General features: G+C 39.4%; 1 protein-coding gene and 1 long non-coding RNA gene across 5 annotated transcripts in view; one reads left to right on the top strand and one right to left on the bottom strand.

Moving 5' to 3' along the window:
• ZNF277 (zinc finger protein 277) overlaps positions 1 to 6,668 on the top strand; it is a 46,466-nt gene extending 39,798 nt beyond the window's left edge. For both annotated transcript variants that reach the window (XM_066183070.1, XM_066183069.1), the window contains exons 8-12: positions 858 to 925; positions 2,101 to 2,197; positions 2,711 to 2,753; positions 4,932 to 5,106; positions 5,920 to 6,668. In XM_066183070.1, coding sequence (XP_066039167.1) covers positions 858 to 925; positions 2,101 to 2,197; positions 2,711 to 2,753; positions 4,932 to 5,106; positions 5,920 to 6,112 — 576 coding nt within the window. In that variant the 3' untranslated portion in view covers positions 6,113 to 6,668. The remainder of the gene's footprint in view (positions 1 to 857; positions 926 to 2,100; positions 2,198 to 2,710; positions 2,754 to 4,931; positions 5,107 to 5,919) is intronic.
• LOC136289360 (uncharacterized) overlaps positions 1 to 18,052 on the bottom strand; it is a 54,456-nt gene that overhangs the window by 13,261 nt on the left and 23,143 nt on the right. For 2 of the 3 annotated variants that reach the window (XR_010720771.1, XR_010720772.1), the window contains 2 exons: positions 736 to 917; positions 549 to 639 (listed from right to left, as the gene is read on the bottom strand). This is a non-coding gene — a long non-coding RNA (uncharacterized lncRNA). The remainder of the gene's footprint in view (positions 1 to 548; positions 640 to 735; positions 918 to 18,052) is intronic. The other variant, XR_010720773.1, reaches the window with a different exon arrangement.

The raw sequence follows: 18,052 nt of genomic DNA, 5'->3' as shown, positions 1-18,052 counted from the left end.
GTTGGTTTGCTTGGGTTTATTTTTAAAGACAAGAAGAATCTGAGGAAAGAAAAGCACCAGCTAAAGATCACTGCTGGTATTTGAGTAGAGCCCTTCAGCTTTTTATTGCCTGTTATTTATATCTCAGCCATGCTGAGAGTGCTTGCCATTGTGCTGAACGCTGCACAAATGTATTGTGATATACTTCATGCTGAAGGTCTTTAAGGTATAAATAAACAGCACAAAAAGTGAAAGGAAGAGCAGAACACCATGAATAGATGTGCTTACGTTCATGTCTGAGAAGAGGAGGGAAGTCAAACTGGAGTCTGTCTCAGAGGTCTGTGTCCTGGCTCACAGTGCCTTTCTGGAGCACTCCAAAGCTAAGTTTACACCATGTTTTCAGTGGCACAGCCTTGAACAAGGCGCAGGCACTGACTGGTGTAGCTGTGCCAGCTGAAGCCTCAGGTGTGGCAGCTGCACTAAGCAGCCCATGCTGCTTGAAAAGCAAGGTGGGCAGATTGAATTGAGCAAGTGTGAGGGCAGACTTGAGACAGTGATAACATACCCACCTCAGAAACACTTCAGAAGTGTTGCAACACTGGTTTTCTTGAGAACTCTGTGCCAAATCATCTTCCTCTGAGCTATAGTGTGGGAAATGCCCTGTTAAAAGATGGAAATAATTCTTATTTTAATAAGAATAACTCTTATTTTAAAAATTCCTACTGAAGCAGTGTTGTATGACTACTTTTTACTCACAGCAATACTGAAGTGATCCAAAATAAGTTATCGATTGTGTCTTCTGAGATGTTCATTCAGTTGAGTGACAATGTGTGATGAGTATCAGGAAACATTTTTTTTCTTTTCTTTTCTCGCTCCAGGAATTTGGAAAGTCCTGGGAGGAAGTGCAGTCAGAGGATGACCGGGAATTACTAGATAACCTGGAAGAGTAAGTGTTACTTATGTACCTATTACACACACTTGCAGGACCATTATTTTTTAAAGTAGATGCAGGGAAAATGCTGTGCCCACTTAGCACACAGTTTAAATTCATTTAAGCCAATCAAATCAACTCCAAATTGTCCTCATTAAAAACACTTCTCAGCAATGAGAGCTGTAAACTTCACATTTTAACCACAAGCCTTTTTTTTTATTTCCCTGGAGCTCAAACAAGAGCCTTCTGGGTTTGTAATGATGTAGACAAAACACTGTTCTTTTTTACTTTTGCACCAGATAACAGTTGAGCAGCTTTTGCTCAAATTTAAAAATTAAAAGTAAGCCTCAAAAATGTCAGTATGAAGAAGAAATGGTATGAAAAATATTGATAAAAAGGTAGTAACTAGAGATTAAGGAAAGATTTCAAAGGAAACTTCTCAGCAGTGCTGATTGAGGGCAAGATTTACCTCCTCTGCATTCTTCTGTGGTCCAGGCCCTCAGATCACTGCAGAGGTGGTTTCCTTGGCCATAGAAAATTGAATAAGCAAGAAGTAATTTATGGGGATCAAGGTCCCTGATCTTCCTGCTTCTCTGTGATTTGAGGTTAATTTTACTTGACTCTACCTGGTTGCAGTAATAGTTTTATCTCTCAGCAGTACTCGAATTTTAATGGATGTTTTGGTAAAGTGTTCTCTGTATACACGTCTAAATGTAGCATAAGTGAGTAATTAATATTTCATAAGTGAATAACAGAACTATCTCTGCCTGATGATTATGACTTTGGCTGGTGAATTGAAAGATTAGAAAGGTATACAGGAATTTTAGAAGACCTTAAAAATAAATAGTGAAAGCAGTATTTAATGACTTGCCAAACTGTATAGAAATTGAAGTTTGTATTCTGTTTATTAGAGCAGACAGTTTCAAGTAGGATTAAATGCCTGTCTGCATAGGAATTATCCAATATTAACTGCTCAGTTATTCTCAATTTTGTATTTTTTTTAGACTCTACACCAGATTGTAATCATGTATCCAGCTATAAATCCACAATGTCTTTTCCACCCCTTTAAAATATTCAGTTTCTCTGGATTTATTTCTAGTGCCGTGAAAGCAGAATCTGAATTGCGCTTTTTCAAAATGTCTCTTCTCTTTTCCACAACTGAATGAATCTTTCTGACTTCTATTCATAAGAGATTGGTCTGACTGGGAGGAGCACCCTGTATGTGCAGTTTGCCTGTTTTGTGAACAACAAGCAGACACCACAGAAAAACTTTATCTTCACATGCAGGTAAAACTTCTTTTAAATAATAGTTTTTTCATCACTTTGGCATTAAAATTTGAGTTTGCAACGTCTTTAAGGTCAAATCAGCTGCTGCATTAGAATGCCCTCTTCAGCACAGAGCTAAAATACTGCATGCACCTCCAGCATCTGTTCTTTAAAACATGCAGAAAAGTCAAGCTTTACATTAAGTGTATGACTAGCTATTACTTGTGAGAGTACAGACTGCTACAGGCAGTAAAGAAATAGCATCTTTGATATCATAGTGGTTTCATGATTTAATATATTTTATGGTTAGCGTCTGTGTTTCAGTTTTAAAAACTGTTTAACCATATTAAATATGAATACAAAAGTTTCTGATGAACCAAACCTTTTGAGGTTTGTTTCATGCACTCATATTTGTGTGTCTACATGTATATGTCTGTGTCAGCCCATGAAAAGCTGAGCTGTTTTTAACTTGGAATAGTAGAAGTAGTGGAAATAAGTTTGGGTTTTTTTCTTCCTTTTTTTTTTTTCCTCCAGAAATCACATGGATTTCACTTTCCTAAAATAAAGTCAGAGCATGGTGAGTAAGAGGTGCTGTAATTGTCAGCATTTGCCACTAGTGTGGAGAAAACCACATCATAAGAATAGTGGAAAACAAGTTTATTTGGTTTATTTTTGTAGAGACATTTAACTTTTCCATTATGGAAACTGTTTCTGCCAGCTTACAAAAGCAAGCCAAGAGCACTTTATTTTTATGGAACTGTTGTTGCTGCCAAGGATGTGTGCTGTTTTCTTTAGACCCTTAGAATTCTTTTGCAGAGTAGCTTCTACGAATACCTGCTCTATGAGAGGTACAGGTCTGGCTGCTGGAGACTTGGAAGTCTCTATTATTTTTATTGTTCTTGTTGTTGTTGCTATTATTATTATGCCTGTTAATGCTTGCTTGGAAGCTAGAAGCTTTGTTTGGCCAGTGTTTGCTTTCTGCTGTAGAATAGAATCATTTAGGTTGTGGAAGACCTTTGAGATCATTGAGGCCAACTATTAACCCAGCACTGCCAAGTCCACCACTTAACCATGTCCCTGAATGCCACATCTACACATATTTTAAATACTCTGGGCATGGTGACTCAATTACTTCTCTGAGCAGCCTGTGCCAAGGCCTGACAAGCCTTTTGGTGAAGAAATTTTTCTTAATAACTAACTTAAACCTCCCCCTATCACTTGTTAGCTGGAAGAAGAGACTGACCCCTAGCTGGCCACAACCTCCTTTCAGGTAGCTGTGGAAAGTAGTTAAATCATTCTGGAGCCTTCTTTTCTCCAGGATAAACAGGGGGGCAATCCCTGCTCTGGTCCTTTGGCCACACTACTGCTGATACAGGCCAGGATGCCATTGGCCTTCTTGGCCCCTGGGCACTGCTGGCTCATGTTCAGCTGCTTTCACCAGCACCCCCAGGTCCTTCTCTACCACACAGCTTCCCCCAGCCTGTAACACTGCCTGGGGTTGTGTGACCCAGTTGCAGGACCCAGCACTTTGCTTTGTCAAACATAATACACTGACATCCTGATCCAGGCACAGCTCTAAAGGGCCTGGTTAAATCCCTTACCCCCTTCAAATCTAGTTTGAAACTGTCTCAATGAGCCCTGCTAACTCCTGTGCAGGGATCCTTTTCCCCCTCTGACACAGGTGTACCCTGTCTATCACCAGCAGGCCTGGGGTCGTGTTGACACACCCATGATCCAAAAACCCCAAATTCTCCCAGTGACACCAGGCTTGGAACCAGCTCTTCCTGCCTCTACCCTCATTATTGTTTGCAACTGGAAGGACAGAGGAAAACACTGCTTGTGCTCCTGATCCCTTAACCAGTCTTCCCAAGGCCCTGCAGTCTCTCTGGATTGCCCTAGGACTTCTTGTTGCAACTTCTTCACTGCCCACCTGAAAAATCACCAACAGATACAAAATCACTTCCTACCCATGCAGGTAGGAAGGTTTCTCCTCACATGTTTAACATTAGCCCCAAGGAGGCAGCAGAATTCCCCTAAAAGTGAGTCTGGTTGGCATTTTTGCCTTCATTTCCTCCAGCAGGGAACCTTCTGTGACAATGACCTGTCTTTTTTTATTTATGGGAGCAGGTTTTTTTGCAGGGCATAGGCTGACTTAACCCTGGTGGCACCTCCATGCTGGATGAACCAATGTCCTCATGTTGGGTTCCACTTGCAGGGGCTCACATCTGTTACACCTGGGGAGGCAGGGCAGTCACAGAGGAGACAGGCTTGCTGCACCAGGCAGGGACTTGTCACCACTGCCCCTGTCCCCTAAGGCACTGTGCTCAGACAGGCAGAGGGAGGGCAGGGAATCCTCCAAACTATGCATCCTGTCTGCCTGCTGGACCTGTCCCAGGGAGGCCAGGAGACAATGCCAGTAGTCAGTCTCTCTCTCTCATTTCCCAGTATTCTTCAACCTACTTGCCTCCTCCTGAAGCTCTGTCACTAAGCCTAAAGACTTAGACTGAGAGGAAGCAAAATGTTTGCATTTTCTGCACTAAAAGAAAGATTGGTTTTCTGCACTAAAAGAAGGGTTGGTTTCCCAGTAGCTAGAAATAATAAAAATAAACACTTATTCCATTAATTTGCTAAGATACAGCATGCAGGCAGTGCTGTCTTCAGTAAACTCTTATCAATCCTTATGCTTAATCCAAGAAAGCATTTTTAAATTAAGACTTATGCTGCCCAAGCGCTTGTTTGCTACCATCTCTCCCAGGTCTGAACTTCTATCAGCAAGTAAAGCTAGTGAATTTCATCAGAAGAGAAATCCATCATTGTCGTTGTTACAACTGCCAGGAGAAATTTGAATCCAAAGGAGGATTAATAAGTCATATGGAAGAGACCAAACACATTGCACTCCTGCCAGCCAGGTCTACATGGGATCAACCACAGTAAGGGCAAATACATTTCTTCCAGCATTTATGTGTTTACTTGATAATTTCTGTGAAACAGTAAGTTGAAAGTTCTGGGGTTTGTGAATACAACAGTGCCCTGAGCTCCCTAACTCTAATGGCCCAGATAAAATAATAAGTGGTTATTACTCAGAATAAGAAATCTCTATGCAGTCTGAAGATAAAATGAACATGGGATACTGCTCGTCTAGTTGCATCCAGGACACAGTGTCCCTATACCTGAGATCTGAACTTTCAAGTCACTATTCTAGACAATTTTGTTGTTGCAAAATTGTTCTAGAATTAAGTCAAACCCCTTCTTTTGCATGTCTAATGTAGATATATGCATGATGTCTACCTAACTTTAGGCATCAAAACAAGCTGGTTGTTTACCCATAGTTTTTTTCATGGAAAACAGAGAGAGAGTGTAACAAAACACTGGTTCAGACTCTTAAGTAGGCTGTATGGGTCCAGGGAATGATGCTCTCTACCAGGTGGTAGAGAGAGTACAGGGAGTGTTCTAACTCAAACACCTCAGTTCAGCATTTGTTGAGGGACAAATATGGATCTGTAGTCTCTTTTGTAACGTCATATGGATGGAGAAATAGGAGGAAGGGCTCATCTGTTGTCAGCTCTTCCTTATGACTCTTCTACAGTGTGCATACCCTACACTCTGCAGTTGATTTTTTGGGGGTGCTGTTTACTGTCATTTCAGACAAACAGACTTTCTCATTTTTCCTTTTTTAAAATTCTTATCTCAGCCTCTCAAACAAAATGTGTGACTGTCTAGTAATCATGTCTTTTTGCTTTCAGGTATTATTTTCCTACCTATGAAAATGATACACTCCTGTGTACGCTGTCAGACAGTGAAGATGCAAAAACTGAGGATCAAAGTGAAGAAGTGCCTGTTGTAAGCGAAGATATATCCAGTCTAAAAGCTCTCAAACAGAGCAGTGTTTTAAACCAGCTTCTGTGTAAAGAGAACAAGAGTCAGGAGAGATTTTGACCTGGAAGTACAGTGGCTGACCTTCAGTTCTTTTCCTCCAAGACAAAAAACCCCTCATTATTTCAATACTATTGGAATACAGTTCAACTCACAAATGTTATTATCACTGGACAAATATTGGAAAGTGAATGCTAAAAAGAAATTTGTTAACTTTGTTGGTTTATCTTCCTTTGAATTTTAGCTTCATTTTAAAATTGAACGCTCAATTTTCTGCTAGGATCTTTAAATACTGTTAGTACATTAGTGTTACTTACTATTTTTTCATCTTTTTTAATTTTTCCTGAATGAATCAGAATATGAGTTCTATTTTAAGGCCACCTTGTGAAAGGTGGGAACAACTGAGACAATGTATAAAGCCAGTGAGTAAATATTCTATGTGGTATTGCTGTTAGAGAGCAGACAGAAAATGTAATTCTTGTAATTTTTAACTGAGACCATTTGGAAAATTAAAATAAATCTGTATGTCTTTATTATTAATCATCAGTATTTAAGACGTATGTTGCCTATTCTGAAAACTAGCTCAGAAACATTAATAAAGCTCTGCCTGCGCCATGAATATCTGACTGCCTATGAAAAGTTGCCAATTCAAAGTCTAAAAAAGCATAGGAGTAAATTAAATCCTAAAAATCTCAAGTCCAGAAAAGTTGCTGTATTTCCTTTTAAAGTTCTCAAAGTGGCAGAAGGTTTTCAGCATGTCCAGAAAGAATCTCAGTCTTGATAGGGTAAAGCTGCTCAAAGAATAAGGCCTGCTTGGATGATCCAAACTAAATATTCCTGAAATGTTAAGTAGCTCCAGAATTCAGGTTTAGCTTTCCATAATATGTATAACTTCTTTAAAAAGTGTTAGTACATTCTTTTTCCTTCTTCAGGTCAGTGTTAGAGCACTTGCGGAAAGAATAGAAGTCTCAGCTCAGTGCCCTTCCCTGCCTGAGAAGATTCAAAGCTGTAGCTTTGCCTTTGCACAGCTCTGGTTACCTGAAATTCCTTGCTATCAATAAGAGTTGTTGTTGACTGTCTTTAAATAATGATTGTGAATTATAAAGCAGTGCCCGGGAGCAGGGGCTAAAGTGCAAATCTTTAGCCATGTTCTGCTAAGCTTCTATGTCCCACCTAATTCACCCTGCAATCTTATTTGCATCAGTTTCTGTTCATTTGCATTGAGCTGGTTTTCTCCTGCTAGAAAACCAGGCACCCTCTAGCACCTCTCTTTGCTTTCCCTTTCATATTTTTTCTTAGGCCCGGGTGCTCTGGAAATAAGTTAGACAAACACGATACTCAAAATGTACTGAGTAAGATAGATCAGCCACATAACTGCAGAGTGAAACAGAGACAGAAGCAGTATCTGACTCTGTCAAGAGGAAATAGGATAGAAGAAGTGCAGCAGGTGCTGAGAATACAGACAGGAAAAGGGGACACGTGTAGTCATACATTTGCTTTAGTACAAAAATTTAGGACGAGCAAGCACAAGCCCAATATTGTTGAACTAAAATATCCTGACCATCTTAAATAAGCTATAATCTGTACTTCTTGCATTTGTAAAATTCTTAATTTCATAGAGTAATTGCAATGGCTGTTACTGCTTTTTTCCCCCCCTAATTTTCTTCAAGGAGTTATTTTCTTCCTAACTTAGAAATTGATTTCAGTCTCTGCTTTTTAGTCAGATTCTTAGCTGAGGGAATAAGAGTTAATGGGGCTTACATTAGTGATGTGTGTTGAGCAATGGAAAAAAATCAGCAAAAGATACGGCAGCAGCAGCACACGAATGAGTTTTATGGCAAGCCCATCTCAGGAGGGCACATTAAGGGAAACGTAAAATTTTACTGATATATAATAAAGTGAAATTGCAAACCATTTCGTAATCATAAGGAATGTGATGCTGAGTCATTCAAATCCCTACAAAATGAAAACAATGTCAGGAATATGAAATGCTGTTCTGGTTCTAAGAAAAATTTGAAAAAGCAAATTTTCAATGTAGAATTAAGAGACTTATCAAAAGAGAAATCATATAAATAACACAGACTGGTTGTCTGTTTTGAGTAAAGAGAAAAAGGAACTTAGGAAGAAGTACTACATAAACAGTGTATAACTGTTCACTGGAAATATCAGGAATGTGAGGAATCTGATTAGGGTTGAGTTTGTTACTTCAGTTATGAACAGGCAACAAAGTAGATTTAAGTCTTTTATAGTTTCACGGAGAGGGTTGGTTATGGTTTCTAGAGTAAAAATCAAGCATTTTCATTTAGCACAATGATGCTTGTCGTTTTGCTGGAGCATACTTATTTGTCATATAATGCTCATAATTTTCCCTAGGCATTCTTGTCCTCTTACCTGTTTTAAAACTGAAGTTATCTTTTGTCACAACTAGAGGACACAGTAATGACTGCATACAGTTATTAGGGGCAAATATGGTCTTCTTAAAAAAGAGTATTTTTGGAAGCATTGCAACAAAAATAATATAATAATGCCTTAATTCTTGGAGTGGACAGAGTTTGAGTTGGCAAGTGCACTTGAGAGAGTCAGATCAGGAGAATGAGTACTTCAAATTGTTATAAAAAATCTATACTAGTTTAACTCCAATGAACATTTCTTGCAATAATTCTTCCTAGCCTAGACCTGGACTCCTTATATGCACTCACTTTTCTGTGTGTAAAGCCATGTTTAGAAGGACCTGAGTTAAAGGAAGAAAAATGCTTGTGTCTGGGTGACTGTTAATCCTTCCTGCCCTTTCTACAAATATCTTAATTATGTCTGATGCTTCACACTCAGTTTAGTCTGACAAGTCTGTGCAGACTTAATCCGACTTAAGGAGTTAATGGTTGTTGGCTTCCATTTTAAGACACTGTTTTCTGTTTCTGTCCACATTTGCCTGGCATGCTGTGAGAGATGTCAGTGTTGTCTCTTAGCTGGCTAAATGGTACCTAATGTGAGAAACACCGAAGTCTCTGAAAAGTCTCTCTGCTGTTGTCCTCTCGCAGTGTCTAATCGCTGCCTCTGCATTCCAGTCAGATCTCTACTAGTGAGTGAGGTGTTTGTTACAGTCTCTCTCTCTCTCTCCTTCTTCCATATAACAGTGTTTGACCTGAATCTGACATGAAGCACTGAAATTTGGGTAGAAGTAAACAAGGTTACCTGTGTCCATTCTCAAATACAAGTCCAGAGCAGACAGTGGACATAGGCCTTGGCATCATCTGCTGTCTACTGCCAATGAACAGCAGCAAATTTCATGGTTTTGCTCATGACTTGGTGCTATATTAAATGTTCGTGCCTTATTTGCATTTTACTTAGATGTAAAATAGAGGCCAAAGAGAATCAAGGATCCCTGGAGAAAAGCTGTGTTTCACCTTGGCAACATGAAAAATACTTTGTTTCCCCAGGAGGTTTTGTTAAGTCAGGATGCTTTCTGAGGCTTGGTTACTACAACTGGAACATCTGTTGGTCAAATTATGCGCTTGTCTACCTCTGTCAGGTATGTAAAACTTGGTTAGATAACAATTGTCACATGCAAGAGGTAATTGGTAGCCCTAGAAAGAATTACTGCTTCCATGTAGTAGTCATTAAAATCAGCTGCTGTAGAAATAGATGCAGCAGTGGTTGCATGTAAAATTAATCCCTTTTCTTCATGAGCATTCCATGTGCTGTTCTTCTGAGTGCAGTTTTTTTCCTTTCTAAAAGGAAGTTTTCTCCTACTAAGCTGTGCTCAATTTGACTTCTTCCACCAGGAAGAATTTTTTAGTTGCTTCTGGAATTGGATTTTACATCTTTTGCCAAACTCTTACTCATGAAGATGCAGACAAAGTAACTATTTTAGAGATTAGCATGTAACCCTTTAGTTGAAATCACAGTTGATATTTTGCAACCCTGATAAAATCATTCTCTCCATAAGAAAAGCTGGAGAATTAAGGATATTTACAACTAAAAATGCATAAGTTGTGTTTGCGTAAATTTATATAGAAATAAAAGTGTTTTTCTTCCACAAATGTACCTTGGAACACAATTCTCTCCATCTTGTTTACTGTCTTGAGACTGAAAAGCTGACTGTGTGTGGATTACATAGGGGTCTAATGTCTAACCTTGAATTATAATCAATAAATGTAGTCTGTGGATCCTAGAGTCATTCAGCTCACCCTAAAGAAGTGCCAGTGGCAGATTTCTAGTGTTACTGCTCAAACACTGATATGCTGCAATTGTAATTTTCAGTATAAACAAACGCTTCAAGAATTCACATTTTGAGGGGGTCACACAACACATTTGTCTGCCACATCACATCACATGAGTGTGCAGTGAAATCCCTCAGAATAACTACAGGCAGACTTTTGGTATCACCTCCAGCCACAGCTTCACTGAATGTCAGGAGACTTACTTTATATTTCTATGCTTTCTGGAATAGCAGAACAATGTAGGAATAAATAATGCAGGAATTGTTAATTGCTCATTAGAGAGTCTGTCTTTGTAAACTGCCTGCACAGATTTGCAGAGCCAAGCACTACTTTAACCTTTAGGTGGTTTTAAATTTAGGCTTCCAATTGTACTGGTGTAATTTTGTTACTTTCTGATGCATATCTGTGTCTCCACACCACTTATGGAAATACTGCTATGGATCTTCACAAGTATTTGACCTGTTGTAATAAACTGGGTTTTTTTGTTAGAATCTAGGTGAAATGAAGAGCAAATAAGCAAGGATGGAGCTTAGCATTTGTAAAGAAGGATCATGAACATGTGACAATGCTTGCCTCCTGTATTTTTACAGTGATTTGCCATGCATTCTTTGTCAAATATTGTTACTTCCCTCTGCCTCAGTTTTGTGAACAGCAAGATCATGATTATATGGTAACAACTATTAGGAAGAAAACCTATCAAAGAAGAAAGGATTCCAATGTATGCGTGCAGCTTATCTGCATTAATTGGGCTTTCAAATTTGACATACTTAGTTCAGAAGGTGACTAGATCACAGTCAAAAGGTTTATTCATTCAAGAATAAGAAACTTAATATTGGGATTACATTCCCATAAGGAAACAAAAGTTGAACATTTTGAAAATGACATTTTTTTAAAAGAAGGGTTAAATTCCGAATCAGATTTTCAGAGTAATTCTGATTTGCCTTCAGCTGTGGTTTTCAAGTAAAGAATGTATATTTTGTAAAAGATCCTTTGCTTTTAGTTATGTTAGAGATCTTCCAAGTGTTCAGTTGCATACTAAGGAAAATTGTTCTCCTGTAAGAAAAGAAAATGACTACATAGCATAGAGTACCCATGGTTGGCACAGATGAGAGAAGATGTCCATTGCTACTCTGCTCTAGCCTTAAAAGGTATAAACCCATGAGTTTGCTGAGATTAAAGAAGGAAAATATATTGCAAAATACAATGCATCCCGTAATGCAGTTAATTGATCCTTTGCTTTAAAAACTATCTATAAATTATTTATTTTAAATCCTTTCTCTTTAAGAAGGTTTCAAGTGACAATTTAGTATTTTTATCAAAAAATATACACATGAGGTAGGTAAGATTTCTCAGATTGGCTTAAGCTTGTTATTGCACGTACCTTGCCTTTCCTTCAGTGTAGGAAAGTTTCTGATTAAGACAGGACTTCTTTTCACTATTAGAGCTGATACTTGGATATTTTCTTCTCAAAAGTTGCTGCAATGGTATTTTGTTCATATTGCCATCAGAGGCCTGAGTTTTTTAATTTGCCTTGAGCCACTCAGACAGTTACATTTCAAGTAAGCAGTCTGTGAAAGGACTGATGCTGGGATCCATGCTTCATTGCAGCAGTGTGGACTGTTTTCCCATTGTTCCTGGATTGTTCCTAGGGATCTTTAAAGATGAAGGAGATACTGTTCCTGCTGCCTCCCAGACTTTGGTGACACTGGGAAAGTTGTTTAAATGCCCCTAGTGACTGATTTGAAACTAGTTAGATAGGATTCCAGTCAATATCTGAAATTAATATCGGTATCCTGTCGAGCAGAGATTTATGGCTGTTTAGTTTTCTTTCTGGTTGGAAAAAAAAAACAAACCATTCCTTCATATATGTGACAGTGTTTATCCACTAAGTTTTTCTGGGGCTTTGTGCTGATTAAAAACAGTACAGTTCTAGAGTCTGCCCTCTCTTGTTTCTTCTGTTTTATTCCTCATCTCTTCCTCTGCCACCATCCCTCCCATTACTACTGGCCACCTCCCACTCCTCAGTCAGATTTACCTTGCAGTCTTTTATCTGAAAGCTAAACTAAATCTTATTCCAATATTATTCCAAGCAGAGGATTTAGGAGAGCTGAATACATGTGCAGAATGCCTCCTGTGCGGACTAAGGGGTTTGCAGAGGCAGGGGAAGATAGACTGGTTAAACGTTTTGGTGTTCTCTAGTCATGAAGTAAAAGGCAAGAACATGTTTTCTGCATTTACATGGAATGATCTATGTAAAAAGCAGTAACTACTTGTCTTGCAAAATTACTTTTATTAGATCAGTAATGATAAAATATGTACTAATCTATTGGACATAATATTTGAGCGCAGTATAAACAGCTGACTGGTGTCATCTGTTGTGCAGGCTGTAAATTAATGCTCTGATGGCTACAAATAGCAAAGGAAATCTGGATTTTAGGGTTTTTTTTCTAATTTCAAACAACCAAATAGTATTTTATGTCTTCCTTTGAGAAGGCTATATCCATTCAAGAGATTTCAACTTTTTGTCCAGTTATTTAGGGTAGACACTGCTTGCCCCTTGAATTTAGGTAGCAATTGAAGTGGTCCTTGCTGAGACACATGGTGAGAAGGCAGCCATCTGTTTAAAAAGGGGCCCAACAAATCTCATTTTCAGTGACTGAATTTAAATACTCTTTAGCTCCTTTCATTTTATTAATTTGTTTTATTAATTATTTTTCATATATTTTATTTTTGTATCACATTAAATGGAAGACAGGAGGGTTAGAACCTGGAAATGAAAATTCAAGAAAAGACAGAAGCCATGTAATGGTGGTACAGCTTGAGATGCAGGATTACCAAAAATTTCAAAGGCATGCCAATGAATGCATTTTTTCCCAAAATAATCAGAAATATTGTAAAAATCTGAAATTAATTCTTTGTTTTCTGAAATTAAACTTTAATTCTCAGGAATGGGAGAAACTGAGAATACTTAGCACACAGAAATTATTAGAAGGCCTATTTAGGAAGTAGATATATCTTGTTTACACTTGAATACCGAGGAACAGACAGAGGTAAAACCTCCCAGACCTTATGGACCCTTCCTAGAGATTTCCTTCCCTTCCCACCCTCCTATTAGTCCTGATGTTTCAAATCTCCTGAAAGATTCTGAGGGCCCTTGGTTTCCCATGGTTTCAGTGGGAGTTGCCAGGAGTAGTTTTCAGATTCAGTCACCCAATGTATTCACTCCCATTGCAGACTGCTGCAGCCAGGAACTGCAATATGTCACACTATAAGATATTTTTCTAGGGAGCAGTGACTGTTTTTGTGACAAAGAGCCACACAAATGCTTGCAAAGACACCAAGGAAGGCAAAGACAATCACTTTCTCCCCTTCCATCTCCAGCAGGTGAGTGACACCACTTCTGTTCTGTTCTGCAGCCAGCTGGCAACTTGCCTTGTCCAAAATTCACCTTTTCCTGTGGTGGTGGAAGGTAATGACCTCCCCAATATCCAAGGACAGCCAGAAGAATGAGAAACCCTGATTTCTTCTTCCAAGAGCACAATGTTTACATTCACCCATCTCTGTTTCGAGGCAGAGCACACATTTTTATCCCTGCCTCATCAGGTCGTGTAGGGGGTTGCAGGCAGATGGTTCGCTGTCAGGCTCCAGATTTCTTTAATCCCTCCTTTCCCTTGAGGTCAATAGCTAATATGCCAGATAAAAACACAACTAGAGCACTACTTACTGGGTTTTTTCCCCCCCCAATGACTGCTGATATGGAAGTTCATACATATGCACAGATTATTTTCAGTGAAATCTCTAAATTTCATGGTTATATCCAAGTAAGGATTTGGGTGTTTTAAAACTGAGCTAAGCAGGGTGCAAATTACTGGGTTTTACTCCAGTGACTGTTTGTCTGGATTTTATACTATTCTCTGAAGCAGGAACTGTCCCTCCAGGTGACTGCCCTCAGCATGGTGCTTTAGACCTGTGCCTCTTTTGGTGCCTCATTCTTCTTGCATCTCTTTTGTGGCAAAACATCCATGAGACTTAAAAACGTTTAAGATGAGGCTGCCTGTGCAAAAAATGCTTTAAACATTTTTAGGAGGAGGAAGGTGCCAGACCAAGTCCCTGCTCCCTGCGCATCTGTACTAACTAGGTTCTTATATAGCAATTCCTCCCACAGCATGAAAGCAAGCAATGAACACATTTCAATAATTTAAAACCAGATGAAAACAACCTCCAGGGAAGACTGTGAGCTCAATATCTCACCTAGATGGAATTTCTGAAGCCCTCATATAGGTAACTATATGCTAGAGAGCCTGCATGCAAACATCTTTTCTGCTGGCTCCCTGATTCATATGCTGACTGGTTTGGGCTTTGTTTTAATGTGCTTGTCCCTATGGACTAGGCAGGGAATGCAGGTAGCAGCTGGGGGTTCTGCATTTTGTGGCAAGGGCAGGTACCTAAGAGTTACCACTCAGTCTGAGCCCCTGGGAAGGGCCCCTGCAGGCGAGCAGGGTGGCAGAAGGGTGCGCCAGCGCCGAGAAGCTGCGGCACAGCGCAGTGACCAGGGCTCACCTGCTTTGGCTCTCTGGAGCACTACACGGTGAGTTAATGAGCCTCAATCTGGGGCTTGGGGCAGCTTTTTTGTTTCAGTTCTGTTTGACTGCTCCAGGTCTTGCAGGTAGTTGCTGCAAAAGTAAAAAGCACGCAACTGCCACAAGTTTGGCATTATTAGATTAACAAGCTGCAGAGGTCCCTCCTGTCCTTTTCTGTGTAGCATTGCTGTTCTTACTTGAAATTGGTTTTGTCACCAGTGACAGATTGCAAACTACCTCACCTTTAGAAAGTTGACTGCTTTAGGCTCTGCATCCATTACTGTCACTTAACACATTGAGAGAAATGTAGAAACAGCTGCTTCCATGCAACATGCTACAAACTTCCTATGAAAAAAATCAGATGTTTTGACAGCACATATTGCTTAGCATGCAAGGCAAGTTCTACCTGAGATAGGGAAAACCACTGTCACTGAAGTAGAAAAATTGAAATGTGCCAGCTTCCTGAGCTGACAGGAATAGTACAGAGCAGGAATATTCAGCCCTGCTTTTTCAGGAGGCACAGACACCTTAGAAACTTGTGGCACACACAGAGTCATACACTATACATAGGATACATATTTGCTTTTCTCAGTCATTTTGGAAGCAGCCAGCCACTGGGCAGCTGGTTGGAAACCACAGACAGGACTCTCAGAAGAAATGAAAGGACTGAATGTGTCTCAATTTCTGGTTAATGAGAATTAGCGGGTTTTGTGTGCAGATGCGTTCAGTCATATAAAAGTTACATATAGACTACAATAGGTAAATGGCTGAGCTGAAAGGACAGAAAGAGCTGTGGGGCTAAAACCCCTGTACCCAGCTGTGCAGTGCTTCATCTCACCATTCCTGCTGCATGACTTTTTAAATGAAGTAAATGTTCACAGAGATACTAATCTGGGTCACTGAACTCAAATCATTCTGCAAGCACTTCAGCCCAGTAATACCAAAGAAGAGCTCAAATGATTTTGAACCACTGATACATCTGATGATCTTTTATTCATTATTTTCTGTGCATTATTGATTGTCTCTTTTGCTTGTTTGCTCAGAGGGAGTACAATTGCATTCAGGAGCTGAAAGTTTGTAACATCTGACAGTTGGTCTGGAGGCATCTCCTGACCTCTGGGAGATTAATTTCAGAATGTTAAACATGTGCATATTCACTGCTTTTCAGTGATCTGATAACATCCAAAAGGTAAGATGTGGAGTCTAACTACCCCCACCCCAATGGTTTCTGCAGACAACACATGCAGAGAGCATGTAGGGGTTCACCACAAGTGTAGGTTTACTGGGGGAGGCATTTGGAGCTTGTGCCCTCAGCCATGCTCCCTTTAGTGTCTAGCATTTTTATATTTTGTAATTAATTTCCTGGGAATAAATTCTAGTCTCTCTGACTATCCAAAATGTTTTCTTATAGGAAATCAGTTTGAGGGTCTGAGAATGCTTTTAGCAAATATCTGTATTTGTACTCAGAGTAGTAAATCAAGCACATACATTATTATCTGCTGGTAGTTCTTTTTCCTTCAACAGCCTCATGGACCACTCAGCTCGTTTTTGTGAGGACACATGTCAAACAGTCTCTCTCCAACTTGCTTGAGTGCAATGCAATTTAACACAGGTCAGGCAATCTAAGAAGAGTATACAAGGCCAAGCAGCTGCATTTGCTCTTCTGGGAAATTGAAAGGAATTGAAAGTTTCTCATTATATTTGTGCCTTTGTATTAGAAAGGCAGTTTATTCCAGCCTCAAAAGTTTGCTACCCAAAACTTCTGTGTTAGCACTTCGGTTTTTTTAGTGAAAAACTGGGGGAAAAAAACGAAGGCAGAAATGCAGTTAACCCACTGAATGTATTTCACATGTTGGAAAATAAGATTAATGATAGCCTGCCTTTCTACATTTGAAGGAGAAAAAGATGGATTTATTTATAGGACTGTTTGCTTATGAAAAAAGTATTGAGGGAACTACTACATTAATTTAAAAAAAAAGGATTTTCTTCTATTTGTTTCTGCATATTAACTTCTGGGGCTTTTTTTTTTTTTTTTTTTTTTTTTTTTTTTTTTTTTTTTTTTTTTTTTTGTGTCAAGTGTCCTGTGACTCTATGTCAATGTTCTTTGTCCCACATTCAGAAGCACCCCCATATGCTAAAGAGTTCTGTTGTGGTGCTGTGTTCTTAAGGAAAAGGCAGAATCTCTGCTGAACCACAGCCCAGAAGAGCCCTGTGGGTATGAGCAGTGAGTCCCTAGACTTGGTCTGGGTGGGATGACTGTTCAATGATTCATTAGGCTCTCACTAAGAAATATTTGGAAGTCTTGCTGTTCCATTAACCAATACAAACAACATTACTACATTCTTGTTCTTGCTTCCCTCTCCTTCTTTCCTCTTGCATCTTAATCCTCTTTAAGTCCTGGGTTCTGAGCATCAAAAATACATCCAGGTATATTTGCAGAGTCCCAAAATATCACAAGCACCTTTTCTGCTTTGACTTAGGTCTTGTGTAATATAAAAAATATATAATAACATTAGCTCCTAGCTCCTTCTTTCAAGCATCGGGTAGGTGTGCTCTCTCATCCTCCATGGGCAGTTATCATCAATTTATAATTAGGCTCAACTACTTCACTGTAGGATTCTATATAGTTCTCCTGTTGGCATGTGAACAATACCCTCTTAATGGTCTCAGAAACCACATCGTTCTCTCCCTGAAGCACTTTATTAATGTATTACCCCCATGTTTTCTAAGATAGCCTAATTCTACACTCTTATGCTTACAGAAGCTGTTGGATTCTCCTAAAGCAGAGACTTGAGGATATTGTAACTGTAACATGAAGGTCTAATCCTTAAATGCTGGAGTCAAGTGCAAACCTACGCCCTTGTAGGGAAAGATTTTTCTCCAGAATTACTTGGAAGTCAATAAGGAACTTGTCATTAAGGCTGTTAATTGGAGAGGGAGGCAAGTACTCTTCCCACAGTTTCCAGCAGTCGTGCTTGACTGCACCTAAGAGCTGAGGCAGAAGCAGTGCTGGTAGTGAGGATGAGAAGCATTTCTTCAGCTCTTTGAATTAAATATGCGAAAATACTCAAATATAGTGACAGTAGAGCAATATACACTGTAGGTATATGGTAATAAGCTTTGGGCAAAAGGGAAAGACACCATGCACTATTATGTGAGAATCCCAGGCACACTTTCAGGATCGGGTGGACCCTGCTCTCCTT

This window comes from Chamaea fasciata, unplaced genomic scaffold (assembly GCF_029207755.1).
Source record: "Chamaea fasciata isolate MVZ Bird 193981 ecotype frontalis unplaced genomic scaffold, bChaFas1.0.hap1 SCAF_5, whole genome shotgun sequence".
Classification (NCBI taxonomy): domain Eukaryota; kingdom Metazoa; phylum Chordata; class Aves; order Passeriformes; family Sylviidae; genus Chamaea; species Chamaea fasciata.
This window is presented reverse-complemented; position numbering and strand designations above follow the sequence as displayed.